General features: G+C 36.0%; 1 protein-coding gene across 1 annotated transcript in view; it reads left to right on the top strand.

Moving 5' to 3' along the window:
• The window catches only part of PGR (progesterone receptor), a 71,333-nt gene that overhangs the window by 26,839 nt on the left and 28,631 nt on the right, over positions 1 to 15,863 (top strand). Inside the window, exon 2 of the mRNA XM_014544574.1 lies at positions 4,373 to 4,489. Within this exon, the coding sequence (XP_014400060.1) occupies positions 4,373 to 4,489 (117 nt within the window). The remainder of the gene's footprint in view (positions 1 to 4,372; positions 4,490 to 15,863) is intronic.

Raw genomic sequence — 15,863 nt, 5'->3', positions numbered from 1 at the left:
TGGGACTTCAGTTCCCCTCTGTGGGTCACGTCTCTGCCCCTCCTACCAGTCTCTTCCGGCTCCACCTTCGGTCCTTGGGTATCAGGGTTCTCTCCTGTGAGTTTTCCGTTGATTATTCAGGAAGCCTTCTCGTATTTCAGTTGTAATTCCAGCTTGTTCCTGGGAGCATGACCATGCAGCATCCTCCTACTCTGCTGCCATTTTTAATCTGTTTCTCCTTTTTTTTTCTTACATATTATATGTACTTGTGGTTTTTTATATACTCAGTGTGTTTTAATCACTTAAACTAAATTATTTTTAATGTTCAAATTTGTCTTATCTTTGGTCAGTGTGTCTCAGACAATTTTATAAGCTCTCAATAACACCAAATTCTAGCACAACAAAGTAACCCAAGCTCAACTTGTCCATTTCTAGTCCCAGCCATGTCCCCAAGGAGCCCTGTCTTATGCAAAGTGCTGAGGTCCCAGAAAACCTCAGGATTAGGACTTAGGTGCTGTCTGGTGGTGGCCAACCAGTGAAGTTTAATGCTGCACTGGCTGCTGTCAGTGAAGTTGTCTGGCTAAGTCTCATCTGGCCTGCTAATGGGTGACATTAGGGGCTGCTGGCCAGTGCTATTGTTTTGCTGCCGGCCAGACTTTCCCAAGACAAGGTTTTATAGAGTACAGAAAACAGTAAAACAGGGCCAGTAGAGGGGTGGGAGGCAGATTGCCCATGAGCAAGCTGTGTAAGATCAAAACACTGGCCATTTACAATCCAAGTTCACATCTAGAAGCAGTTCCTCTTTGGCCTTTCTTAGACTGAGTCACTGCCGAGGTCTCACAGTCCGCTTATAGGTGGCCTTCACTATATTTCCACAGGGTGAAGGAGGAGTTGGGCATGGGAAGGGGCTCATGTTCCCAGTTACCATACACCCTGGCTCCTTTTATTTATTTTTAAAAAAATATATTTTATTGATTTTTTACAGAGAGGAAGAGAGAGGGATAGAGAGTTAGAAACATCGATCAGCTGTTTCCTGCACACCCACTACTGGGGATGTGCCTGCAACCAAGGTACATGCTCTTGACCGGAATCGAACCTGGGACCTTTCAGTCCACAGGCCAACGCTCTACCCCCTGAGCCAAACCGGTTAGGGCCACCCTGGCATCTTTTATGGGCCCAGCACGCTTCGGCTGCACCACTCTGCTCTCCACCCTGGCGTCTTTTAGATGAAAATGTTAGACATGACAGTCTGGATGCAGCATTTATTGCTGCTATGGTATTCTTTACTTCGGGGCATTTTCAATAGGCAGTATCAGCAATTGTAATGGCGTTTCAAGTAGATGAAAGGGATTATTTAAAAAAAAAACAGTGTTGGGACATATTTGACAAACAATAAATACTTGTTGAATGAATGGGATTTTGTGAAACTGTACATTCACTTATCAATTATTAAAAAATAGGATTATGTACCCTGTACAGATAGATTGGAAGGAAACATGAAAACGAAAATAGTGGCATGCTAATGAGATTGTAGATAATTTTCTGTTTTGAATTTCCTTAATTGGGTACAAAATCTTCTGATATAATTTATTAAATAAAAAATGTAACCAGATCATTGCTACAATCTTTTTTGTATATACTGAATTTGACCTACCTGCAGAGAGATGGTCAGAGCTCAGGATGAGACTTTAGAGCCATGAGAAGATGATGAAACTACCCACATAGTGTATAGAGTGGAATACAACATATAAAGGAGAGGCAAAGGAAAAGGATTGGCAAAGGGAACTTAGAAGGGACTGTTGGAAAGACAGATGAAGAGTCATAAGAGTCCTTCCCTCCCCCTCAACCCTCCAAAAAAGGAAGGGTCAGGTGGGGAGAGAAACTGCCAGTGGCAAGTTATATGGAATGTCAAGAAAAAATCCACAGTATTTAGGAATGAAGAAACCTTTGATGATGTTAAGCCATGTTACAAGGACAGTGAAGAGTGGCCACTTTATAAACCAAATTACAGTATGCTGAGGAGTAAAGAAGGTTGGGTAATTAGAAAGTCAAATGAAGATGACTTTTTCAACAACTTAGATGACAAAGAGAGGGATAGAGTCCAGGAGAATTTAGAATGAGACAGAACTCCTTTCACCGTCTCTCACGGTCTCTCTCTCTCTCTCTATCTCTCTCTTTTTCTCTGCTGGAATTTTTGGAATGAAAAACTTGAGGACATCACTGCACAGGGAGAGACAGAAATATTTTCAAAGAGAATAGGGGAAATTGATGGGGAAGATTTGAAAGCAGGCAGGAAAGAATGGTTTCGAGTACAGAAACTAAGAGCCCTGGTAAAGGTGCACTCTCTCTCTGAGGCATTGGAGAAGGAGGTACTGTTAAAAATCATTTAAGAAGCAGAAATGAGACAAGTCTGCAGCATTCCAGCTGTCGAGATTTCAGGCTCTTTTTCTGGGTATGTGTGACTTAGGGGCAGAGAATAGGACAGTATGCTTTCAAACAATAATTACACCCATGAGCACTGTTTGTTTAAGTTTGTTCTTTATATATGATGGAAAATATTGTTTTCCTATTTTCTGTTCTCTCCTGTGGTGAGAAACCAGTTTAGATGAATGACAGATAGATAGATAGATAGATAGATAGATAGATATAGATAGATATAGATAGATAATAGATAGATGAAGGAAGGAAGGAAGGAAGGAAGGAAGGAAGGAAGGAAGGAGGGAGGGAGGGAGGGAGAGAAAGAAAGAATTCTTGGTACTTAACATGACCCAAGCCATCTTATAAAGCAAGCCGACTGCCAGTTCACCCTGGAAGGGGTGGGTCTGTATCACCTAAAGGGATTATTTTTACATTGGTAAGTGAGGCCATTAAGTCCTTTACTGCTTTGGTTTATTCAGCTCTTAATAAGTACGTAATATGTGGCTCAAACACCTGTGTTAGCACGTGCCACTTGGCTCTTTACAACAAGCCCCATGGGCTTTTCAGCGAGATGTACCATCTTGCTGTTGCCCCAAACTGCTTCTCTCTGTAAGTTCCCTTAAAAATTTGTAATTCCGGAGTTGTCAGCCTCTTTAAGTCTCTCAGCACAGCTCAGGATTCCTAATATAGAGAATAAAATAGTATGTGTGTAATATGTGAACATAATTTCGTGGAAGAATATCTTTTTAAGAAAAGACCACTTGTTCTTTGCCAAAAATGCCCATACCCAGAACCATTTTGTTATTGGCTGTCTCATAGACGTGTCCTTTTGCATTTTGCATTTGAGCATATCCTGTCCCTCTCTTGATTAAGCACACGTTTAAGGTACCTCCGTGTTCTTTTACTACAAACTTTGGCCAGAAGAGTGAATCTGATTTTAATGTCAACTAATATAAAATACTATAGGAAAATCCCTTAATATTAAAAATTTATTTTTCACATTTAAGAAGTGTAAGTAAGCTAATGTTATTAAAATACTCACGTCTGTTTTATAGGAATTTGTCGGAAAATAAGGAGTGCCAAAGAAGTAAATTTTCCAGTTAGTTAATATTTACATGTCTAAGCTAACAAGTTTTTTTTTTCATTTTTGTTCAATCTAAATTAGATTGTTCCATGCCTCATTAAATAGAACACATGTTCTTGATTTAGAAAATCATCATTGTTGGATATTAAATTCATATTGTGGACCTTTTGGAGGTTAAAATAGTTTCCCTGACATAAAAGGATCCCAGAGTCACATATCCATATTTCTTCTATAATTTTTCTGTTCTCTCCTTCATTGAGTACTTCTCATTGTTTTAAATTGTTCTCCCTTTATTATTATTTCTATTCACCTTGTTTTCTAAACTTTGGCCAAAATAAACCAGGTGACCAAGTCATTACAATTAGTGACATTCTTTACACGCTATTCATAATCATTAGACCCTTTAAAAGTGAGCTAGCTCCAGGATTTTTCAATAGAATTAAACATAGGTTTATACAAAATTAGTCTAAAGACTTATTTATTTTTTTAGTCTGAATCTGTTTCCTTGAATGTTTAGATCTTAGAAAAAAATGGGTGGGGGGGAGTTTACTAGAGTTTGATTGTTCTATATAACTAATGCTTATCAGCAACTTGAAATGCCAGAAAGGTCTAAGGGCATTCTGATGATACACAAATCTTGAAGAAAAGATTTTTAAAGAGCCGTGAAATGTATTTCTAAGCTGTGCTCACCTCAGTGAGGCTCCTGCAGGCACAGGTAAAGTCCAGAGCAGGCATGGAGCATTACCCATGTTCAGTGATGCTAAGCAAGAGGCTGGCTGAGACAGCCATGCACTTGCTGATGTGTACTTATCTTCTTTTCCAGTTGTCATTGCAGAAAGTTTCCATTGCTCTTTAGATATTGTAAATAATTTTTACCTTTTCCTATTTTAGGACAGCATAATTATTTATGTGCTGGAAGAAATGACTGCATCGTTGATAAAATCCGCAGGAAAAACTGCCCAGCATGTCGCCTTAGAAAGTGCTGTCAGGCCGGCATGGTCCTTGGAGGTAATGTTGATGTTTTCATCAACAGTATACTGATATGTACCCTATACAAATGTGGGTCAGAAAATTTGAATTTTCTCATTCATCTTTGTTCTTTCTTTGCTTTTTCTATCTTGATTATTGTTGTCTGAATGAAGTAACCAATACTATCCTATTAACTGTATAGATTCCCAGCATATTAAGGTCTGTTATGATAAGTAATAAACCTCTATTTGTCTGTATTGCTTATAAATATATGTTATGGCCTGGCCGGTGTAGCTAAGAGTTTGAACATCAAGCCAGGAACCAAGAGGCCACTGGTTTGATTCCCAGTCAGGGCATGTGCCCAGGTTGCGGGCTTGATCCCCTGTGGGGGGCGTGCGGGAAGCAGCGAATAGAAGATGTTCCTCTCTCATTATGGACGATTCTATGTCTCTATCCCTCTCCCTTCCACTCCCTGGAAAAAAATCAATAAAATATATTTTTTTAAAAAAATATATATATATACACATATGTATAGATGTGTGTGTATATATATATACATATATACACATATCTATACATATGTGTGTGTATATATATTGCACACACATTAAGTGTAATATGAGTTGGAGTCTTGGCACTGCATTTATTGCCTGCATGACCTTGAGTAAGTCACCAACCTGTTCTGGGCATCAGCCTCCAAAAATGAGAGCACTAAAGCCCCTTCCAGACCAAAAGCTGAGTCTGTGAATTCAGAACATTAATCTCCATCCCTCTCACTCCCCATCAACCCCTCCCTATTCTCTTTATGTAACTGTATGTTGAGCCCTTATATTTACCAGGTACTGTTTTAAGTTCTGGAGTATAGCAGCAAACCAAATGGACCAAATCCCTGGCCTTGTGGTGCCTGCATTCGGGGTAGAGGGGCAGAGGGGAGGAGGAGCAATATATAAATATGTCAAAGGATAATAGATGATGTGGAAAAAGGTAAGCAGGATGAGTTAATAGAGAATATCAGGGAGGGGAGTCACCCCTGAAAACGTTTTTTATTAATATAGTATTTATTTCACTTAGCTATTTCCTAAGCAATGTTTCTGCAATTCCAAGTTTCATGTGGTAGCTATAAATTTTCTAAAACACAGTTTAAATATAACTTTAAATATATATTCAATATTCCACCTAAACACAGCTAATGTACTATGAATGGTTGGTGTTACCTTCTAGAAAAGAGTGTATAAGTGCCAATATTTTTTTAGTGTTAAGTACCTGCTTAATTCTGTCCCTGCTGCCCTTGAATGTGGTACAGCCTGATCCATAATAAAATGATTATCCAACAGAAAAGTGACTTAAGAGAAGTACCACACATTGCTAGCAAATAGAAAAAAGGAAAAAATTAAATCTATCTGAGGGAGTAGGCAAAAGCTTCAGAGAGGAGATTCTCAAAGAATGAGTAGAAAGTTTGTAAGTGGAAAAGGAGAAAGGAATTTACAATATTTAGGACACAGAAAGAGTAATTGGAGAAGGAAAAGGGGAAGTGGTCTCAACTAGTGCTTTCCACTTTGAGGAAGGGTGCTATCTCTTGAGGTAGCTTCCATTCCATGATTGCATTTGTTTTAATCGTCCTACTGTTATAATGGAAAAGTGATTATAAATGGGCAAAGTAAAATGATGAAACACATAGTCACGGATAACCTGGGGTTCATTTAGAAGAGAGACTCGGGTTCCAGTCAGAAACAAGACAAACCGTAAGAAATAGAGTTACAAGAAGAAGAGAGCTTCAGAGAAAAGTCAGAACTGGGATGAAAGGGAAGGATTTCATTAGGGGTGTGGCCTAAAGTAACATCAGAGCAGCGTCGCCAGCAAGACCTCCTTAGTGCAAAGCTGTATTAATCGACTTCAGTTTTCTTCTTCCTCGTAAGGGCAGAACTGGTTCCATTGTAGGGCTGAGTTTAACTCAGAGCTAAACAGCCCCATCCTCAGAGATCAGAATGGGAAATAGTCAGAAATATGAGCAATTAGTTATCTCTGTCCAGTCATTCTGTGCTTAGTTTTGTTGTTTTCCCATCACTTTCCCAAGGTCCTGTGTTGCCATCCTGAAGCCCAGTTCTCCTGAAATCTTATGAATATTTTTTCCCTTGCATAATTAGCCAATGAACCACCTTTTATGGGGTGACCATAAAATTAGTCACCCAACCAGGACACTGCCGAGAATGAGGTGGAACACTATCAATAATTAAAATTGGGATAACAGATGTAAACCGAGACTTTCCTAGGCTAATTGGACCATAGGACAACCCCCCCATTTTTCCCATTGAAAGATACAAACATGTTCTGGCCAAAATTAATACCTAAATTTCTGGGGATGTAGACGAAATAGTCAAATGTTTAATTATACAGTATTTAACATATTAATATGTTAGTTTCATTAGACACAAATATAGAGATCTATTGATTTAGAAGTATTGCGTTTCATGAACATTTTATTCAAACTAATTTTACGAACCGTTGGCAGCAGGGCCCTTGCTTCAGTAGAGCTGCTAATTATTCTTTAGAGTTCATCATTTTGTCTAAGATGTTTGATTTGTAGCACTTTTTGAATTAATGTAAATCTCACCTAAACCAAAAATACCCATTCACATAATATAAAAGTTTTAATATTTGCCCTATAATAGGTACTATTTTTGATTCTCCATAATATAACAATTTGCTACATTATTAGAAAATATATTAAGCCCACTAAAAATATTTTTAAAATAAACACTGATGTCTCTGTCACTCAATTTTTAATATCAGATTATTTTTTATATTTTTAAAATTGTTATTATATTTTGTAAAGAATAAGATATTACAAACATTTTGAAGCTTCTGTTGTGTTCTTTCCTGAACCCATTAGATTCATTTCTCCCTCAAAGATCACTTTACTAAATTACTGTTTGATATCTTCATACTTGTAACTCATGTGTATGCATCTTTAGGTAATACAGTATTATCTATAATAATAAAAGCATAATATGCTAATTAGACCAAACAGCCAACCGACCTTCCAGATGTCCTTCCAGACGAAGTCGCAGCAGCGGGGGTCAAGGCAGAGGTGGTTAGGAGTAATCAGGCAGGCAGGCAGAGTGGTTAGGAGCGATCAGGCAGGCAGGCCAGTGGTTAGGGGCAATAAGGCAGGCAGGCCAGTGGTTAGGGGCAATCAGGCAGGCAGGTAAGCAGTTAGGGGCATAAGGCAGGCAGGCAGAGTGGTTAGAGGCAATCAGGCAGGCAGAGGCGGTTAGGGACGATCAGGCAGGCAAGCGAGCAGTTAGGGGCGATCAGGCAAGCAGGCAGAGTTGTTAGGGGTGATCAGGCAGGCAGGCAGAGGGGTTAGGGGCGATAAGGCAGGCAGGCAAGCGGTTAGGAGCCAGCAGTCCCGGATTGCGAGAGGGATGTCCGACTGCCAGAGGGATGTCCTCTTCCATGAATTGGTTGTTCATATTCATTAGCTATTTTCAACTGGGTTGTCCTTTTTCTTGTGATTCATACAACTTACTATATACTCCATACTGATTCTTTGTCAGTTACATGTAGTCTATGTCTTGACTTTTTACCTTGCTTATGATGTCTTTTTCTAATTTTTATATAATCACACATGTCAATAGTCTCCCTTTATATCCTTTTCTACCTGAAATCATACAGATAATCTACAAAAAATCATCTAAAGGCTTAAGTTTTTCACATCAATGTCCTTAACCTGTCTATAAGTGTTGTTTTTGATGTAGAGAGGCAGGAATATAACTTTATTTTATTTTCCATATGAATAACCAGTTGCCACAATACATTTATTGACACAATGGTCTTAAAATTTTGGTAGTGCACTCCTATCTAAATAAAATGATCAGTCTCTATCCCCAACATAAGTCTGTTTACAAGTAAATGAGACATAATCACTACTATCAAATTATATTACATGTTGTGATGCTTAATTTCTTATTTTCTTACTAAACATATGAATAGTATTGAAATATTTTTCTAACAATACATTAATTACAAATTCCACTGGAATTTGTAGTGCCACCTCTGTTATATGTCAAATTTCCATATATGTTTGCTTCCCTTCATGGTTTCTCTATTCTCTATAACTTTTTGGGCTACAGAATATGAGTTGTATAGTGAAGTTGTTGTAATCTTCTCCTCCATTGTATACCCCTGCAACACTACCACACTATCTGAAATAATATAAATTTATACATCTTGAAAGCTGGTTATAATTCTCCCTAAGTTATATTTCTTCAAAATTGTCTTTTCTAGACTCTCTGAATTATTCTTTTAAAGTAATGCTTAAAAGGATTATTCACAATAGCATCTAACACGTAAAAACACGAGTTCTTACCCCTAGGATTAGATATATAACAAATTTCTTTGCCTCTTCCCTCCCCTCCCCTCCATCAGATAATCTATACAAACTTTACAAACTACCACTGATAGAAGTTATTTCAGGTAAACTTGTCTTCTCCAAACAACATATGGTCGTTGAAAATAATGTAGGGCATTCGAAATATAGATGGCTCATAAGGACTACTATATAATGCAGTATCTTTTGAGGGATAAGTCTGCAATAAAAAAATAAAATACCTTACTCTATTTCAGGCTTATATGAAAGAGAAATGGATTCAATTCTAGTTTTATCTTGTGATCAGCATCACAAACTGAGAAATATAAATATGGGGCATTTATTTCATAAGTAGATTTTCACAGAGGTTTATTACAGAGAAGCTGGCAAAACACTCTGATATGCCACGGTCCTGCTATTGTTCTGCCTGGGAGAGTCAGTGGCAAAAGACTAGTCCAGTTCTGGTGAACCAGGAAGAAGGTCCTCAGTTCATAGGATTAGATTCTGATTGTTAGTCCTGTACTAAATTTCTGGAGTGGGGTGTGTGTGGGTAGACTTGTGGTCTACTGAGAATGAAAGCCTTTCTGGAAATGATAATCAGGGTTTCTCATGGTTGGACTCTTCCATAATTAGAAGAATTTCTCTGAAATAATAATTGCTTACTACTGAAAATGGAGCCCAGGTCCTATTCCCTCCCCCCACCCCTCCCTTTTCCTCCCTTCCTGTTTATCACTCCTTCTTGAGATTTCTCATTTCTGATATAGAAATCATGTGAGTAGCAAAAGATGAAAGAGGAGAAAACACTAAAAATCATTTTAAAGATTTAATAAAAAACTATGGTAGAATATCAGAGGTCAAAATATCAATGTTTTTTGATGTCACAATGTAGATTTTGCAGTTTGCTCTTCATGGGCTTCAACTGCTACGTTCTTATTATAAGAATTATGTCTGAGTTATTTGGCCCCTTAGTTGCATATGATTCTTGTTTTTAATGAATCACTTCCCTTACCTTCACCAGGTCACAGTGAACTTTTGCATTTTGTTTATGGCTATATAATACTTGAGCAGGAAAGATAGTTACACCCTGGAAGATGGCAATATATCTTCTAATTAAATGCCCCACTTCTAACTTCTTTCCTTTAAAAACATTTTTTATGTAATGACTCACATTTTTTTTTAATGAATACAGCTCTGTGTTTTGTATTTGTGGTAGAAATGCTAAGCTATCATAAAGGTAACTAGCTCTTTCAAAAATGAGTAGCTTTCTACATAAAGGAATGATTAAGTGCATAGTTATGTTTGCTGACATTTTTTTTTAAAAGCTGGAGACTATTTTTATAGGTTTGTTTATTTTATTTTATTTTGGTAGAGAGCGTTATCCTCCAATTGTAAAAGGTTATGTTAGAAATCCAGTTTCCCTCCTTCCCCCTCCTACATCTAGATTCACACCCAATTCTCTTAGCAAAGAGAGTAACTTTTTGGGCTACAAAGTAAGGTTACTAGTATATAGTAAAGTTTTGTGTATTTTTTCTCCTCTTATACTTGAAGCCAATAAAACCTCAATTCCTTTTCTGAAGGATTCAAAAACTCTTTATTTGGGACACTCAACAGTACCTTTTTGGGGGAGTACAAGCTTAGTTTCTGCCTTTAATTACTACAAAAACTGAATTATCTGCTCTCTCTTTAATGCAGGAATTGCTGTGAGTGTTGCCTGCCACCTACCTCTTTAGATGTCTCACAGTCTTCCTCTCATGAGCATCTCCTTTTCTACCCAATCCCTTTGAATCAGCACCCCCCAGAGATAGTACCCCTCACACTGCTCCCCAGGTCACTGCATTGAAGCCTCCAGCCAGACAAATAATGTCTTCTGCTCACTGTCTGATTGTCCGCCCTAAATGCCATCCCACACAAACGGAATAGGGCTATTCTTTAGAATATTCATTCTTTGTTCGTTGCTTAAAGCTACTGCTATAGGGTTTATCAGAGCATGGTCCCAATGGACTAATCCCAGCTACATCTTTCTTTTGCTAATTCAAAATAATAACATGTAACTGGACATAATTTCTGACAGCTAATGTTGGGATAATTGCCTGTAAATCTACCCCAACTGCAGTGATTCTTATTATGAACCTCATGTCAAAGGATTTGCCCCATTCCTTAATTACCTGCTGATCTCTACCCTCTATTTCCTCATCTGATTCCCAGAAAGCCTTCTGGCTGCCATAAAACTTACATTTTAATATCCAACATAATATTTTCCCTTTGCCTCTACACAACAGGTAACATGAACACCTTATGTCACCCAACATAAACACATTTTTCCAGAAGTAAAAATAAACAGCAGAAAGGCCATGGCAAAGTAAACAGCACTCATTTCAGAACACTTATTCTGATTAGTAATCATTATTATTTTATTCAGTGTAATAGCTTTATCTACGTGTTTACTTATTTGTTTGCTCAATTTTTTTCATCTCAACCCTTTATTTCATTTCCTTATTTTTAAAATAAATTGTTTTATAAGTTCCTTCTGTGGATATTTTTTTAATGATAAACTCATTTTTTTCACTGAAAATACCTTTATTTCAACCTAATTTTTCAATCATGATTTTGCTGATCATAAAATTTCAGATTGACTTTTTTTCTCCATATCTATCTTCTGGCTTGTATCTTTTTTTTTTTTTTTTTAAGAACTCTCCTGTAGATCTAATAGTTGTTTTTTTTTAAGGCAATATTTTCCTTATATTTGTGTAAAATGTTTTTAGACTTAGTTCTCCAATTTTACTAAATGTAACCGGTTATAAATTTAGTTTTATTTCTACTTGGAAATCATGATTTTTTAAATCTGAGATTGTATTTTTCATAGATACCAGGAGGATCAAAACCACCCCAGTAGTCTTCAAATATTGTTTCCCTCTCATTGTCTCTTTCTGCCTCCAGAAGACTTATGAGACAGTATTAGGTTAGCCCATTTATCTTCCATATCTCTTTGTCCTGTTTAATATTACCCATATTACCTGTCTGTGTTGTATTCTGTGTAATTTAGTCTGTTCTTTCTTCCAGTTCACTCTAGTGATGGTATTTTTAAAAGACATCCTACTTGGTTCTTTTGTAAATTTGTCTATTACTTTTTATTAGTCATTCCCTTTCTTATTTTTATTCTTTATCATACATCTTTAATAATTATAAACATACTTATTACAAATATTTATATTCAGTAATTCCAAAATCCCATAATTAAGGATCTAGGTGTGGCATTGTGGTGTTGTGGTAGGTATAAAATAAAATTTTTAAAAAGGGCATTGTTTATTTATATCATTTCCCAATGATTGTGGTGTAAATATTCTCTTATATAAATTTCAGGTTACCAATGGTTTAACAACTGGTTTTAAAAATTTCTGGAAAAAAATATATATAAAATTCTGAATACTTAATAACTTTTTACAAGTCAGTATGAACAAATCCAGCACACTGTTTATTGTTTCTGCTACTTCTCACTCATTGTGTCCTTTATAATTTTGGATGTTAAACTTATGTTTGGCAAAGTTTAATATTTTTTTTGAAACCTGATTGGTCTTAATTGAGAGAGTTTCTCTCCAAAGATAATTTTTATTTTATTTTTCCGGGCACCTTAGGGATTTCATCAGTGAAGGACCATTTCTCATATTTACTTTAAATTTAGGTTTCCCATACCTTGCTGGTAGAATAATTTCAAACTACACATCTGGATGATGGAGGCCTATACTTAAGAACAATCAGAGAAGACTTTTTTCCATATTGAGTCAAGGATAAAATAGACATGATACCTTCTCATGTCCCTTTGTCAGGGGTTAGAATGGTTCTTCATTTTGGATTCCTGGGTATTTTGATGACCTTTTGAGGAGCTTAGATATGTATTTAAAAGGATGTTGCTTATGCTTTACCCATAATTTTTAGGTGTTCTGGAGAAGGGGATTTATAAATTACCTAATCTTGTACATTGCCTGTAGGAGAAGTTTATAAACATTTTTTGGTCAATTTTAATCAAGCACATTAACTCCACTTTAAAAATTTAAATGTTGCCCTGGCCAGTGTGGCTCAGTTGGTTGTTGTTCAGGGAACTGAAGGGTTGTCAGTTCAATTCCCAGACAGGGCACAAGTCCAGGTTGCAGGTTCAATCCCTGGTTGGGGCACATATGGGAAGCAACTGATCAGTGCTTCTCTCTCACATTGATGTTTCTCTCTCTCCCTCTCCCTCTCCTTCCCTCTCTGTTTAAAATCAATAAAAGCGTGTTGTTGTTGTTTTTTTAATTTAAATGTTATAAATACATTAGAAAAAGATTAAAACGTCTCTTTCAGAGATGGTATAGCATTATAATAACCAGTAAGGGTATAAAGTCAGAACAAATGGGTTTTGATTTCAACTTTCCCACTAATAGCCATAGGACTTCACACACACATCTTAACTTTCACACATCTCTACTTCCTTTTCTATTAAGATCATATAACGAAAGCTATTATAAGGTTAAAAGGAATAATACATCTAAAGTATATAGCACAGTGCTTGGCACTGTGGTTTAGTAAGTGGTGGCTTAAAATACCTTTTATGTCTTGCCATCATTTATGCAAACAGTATCATTGGCAAAATAAAGGTTTGACTTTAAAGCAAAGTAAATGTATATATCTTAGAATTGCAATTAATTTAAAGAATCATTTACTATGTTAAATTAAATCAACTAACATATTAGTTGTTGAATATTGTTATTGTATATATTTATATTTCCAAACAATGTTTCCTATGGGAACATAATATGAAAGAAAATGTGTGTATTTCCACATAGTAGAAAAATTTTCCAAATAATTGAAACTATTACTCAATTGATGTTTTGTTTCTCTTAGAGGAGAATGTCCTATTTATTTTTATTTCTAGAAGTGCTTTGGTAAGCTGTTTGGGATAAAAGCTATGACCCCAAGAACATGCTGAAGTTGTTAATTTGATCACCAAAGGCAAAAAGGAGAATTTGTGTTGCTTAGGATGGGAGGTAGGAGAAGGAAGGTGAAAAGGTGATGAGAGTAAGATTTTTACTGTGTATACTCTGTCTCTTGGCCTCCCAAATATTCATTAAAATTCTGTTAAAATGTGGAAAATGTGCAGCATGGGCCCCTTTCCCACAAATCCATATGTAACAGCATTGTCTTTAGGCATATAATCTAACTGGAGAGAAATCCGAGATTTTAATTTTTTCTTTGTTTTTTTTTAAAAAAATATATTTTATTGGTTTTTTTACAGAGAGGGATAGAGAATTAGAAACATCAATGAGAGAGAAACATTGATCAGCAGTATCTTTTATATGTTTGTGGGTCATCTGTATATCCTCTTTGGACAAATGTCTCTTCAGGTCCTTTGCCCGTATTTTTTTTTAAATCAGGTTGTTTATTTGTTTTTTTGCTGTTAAATTGTATGAGTTCCTTATATATTTTGGATATTAACCCCAATCAGATATATCATTGCCAAATATCTTCTCCCATTAGTAGGTTGTCTTTTTGTTTTGTTGTTGATTGCCTTCATTGTTTAAAAACTTTTTTCGTTTAATGTAGACTCATTTGTTTATTATTTATTTTGTTTCCTTTATCTGAAGAAACATATCCAAAAAGATATTACAGACAGCTCTTGTGGGGGTTGGGGGAGTGTTGAGGGGTTGAGCAAAAAAGAAAAAAAAAAGAGAGAGAAAAGTCATGGACAGTAGGGTGATGATTTGGGGGGAGGGAGTAGGTGGGTGGAGGTGGAAGTGGTCATAGAGGGGATAAATGGTGATGGAAAAAATAAAATAAAAAAAGATATTGCTAAGATTTATGGCTAGTTTTTCCAACACCATTTATTGAAGATACTAGCCTTTGTCACAGATTAACTGACTATAGAGTTCTGGGTTTATTTCTGAGCTCTCTATTCTGTTCCATTGATCTATGTGTTTGTTTTTATGTCAGTATTATGCTCTTTTGATTATTATAGCCCTGTAGTATAGTTTGATATCAGGTAGCATGATATCTCCAACTTTATTCTTTTTTGTCAAGATTGCTTTGGCTATCAGGGTCTTTTATGGTTCCATATAAATTTTAGGATTTGTTCTAGTTCTGTGAAAAATGCCTTTGGTATTTTGATAGCAATTGCTTTGAATTTATAGGTTGTTTTGGTAGTATGACAGTTAAATAATGTTAATTATTCCTATTTGTGAGCATGGTTATGATTCCATTTAGTTGTATCTTCCTTGATTTCTTCCTTCTATGTCTTATAGTTTGCTGAGTAAATTTAAATTTATTCCTAGGTTTTTTATTCTTTTTGATGCAACTGTAAATGGGATTATTTTCTTAATTTCTCTTTCTGATAATTTTTTATTAGTGTATAAAAATGCAACCAATTTATGAATATTAATCTTGTATTCGGCTACTTACTGAATTCATTTATTAGTTTTAATAGTGTTTTTCATAGAATCTTTAGGGCTCTCTATATATAGTATCATGTCATCTGCAAATGATGATAGTTTTACTTCTTCCTTCCTAATTTGGATGCCTTTTATTTCTTGTCTGATTGCTGTGCCTAAGACTTCCAATACTATGCTGAATAAAAGTAGTGAAAGTGGACATTGTTGTCTTGATCCTGATCTTAAAGAAAAACCTTTCATCTTTTCACCATTGAGTATGACGTTAGCTCAAATATGGGTTTGTCATATTTTGGCCTTCATTAAGTTGAGCTTGGTTTCCTGTATCCCCATTTCGCAGAAAATTTTTTTTATTCTAAACGAATTTTGGATTTTATAAAATGCTCTTTCTCTATCTTTGTTATGGTCATATGTGTTTAATGCTACATTTTGTTTAATTGGTGTATCATAGTACTTTAAGATTGGAAGAACATTAAAAAACATTTAGTTCAGCCTTTGTGCTCTTGCCTATAGGTCTTTCCCGGAGTCCCACCAAATGAGCGTGCAGCCTGTTCCTGAAACTCCCAGCTCTGTACTCTAACACTGGGCTTGCCATCTTCCTTCCTCTTCATTTTCTCAATCTACAAATAGA

Source organism: Myotis brandtii, unplaced genomic scaffold, assembly GCF_000412655.1.
Source record: "Myotis brandtii unplaced genomic scaffold, ASM41265v1 scaffold37, whole genome shotgun sequence".
Lineage (NCBI taxonomy): Eukaryota > Metazoa > Chordata > Mammalia > Chiroptera > Vespertilionidae > Myotis > Myotis brandtii.
Note: the sequence above shows the minus strand (reverse complement) of the source record. Positions and strands in the feature narration are given on the sequence as shown.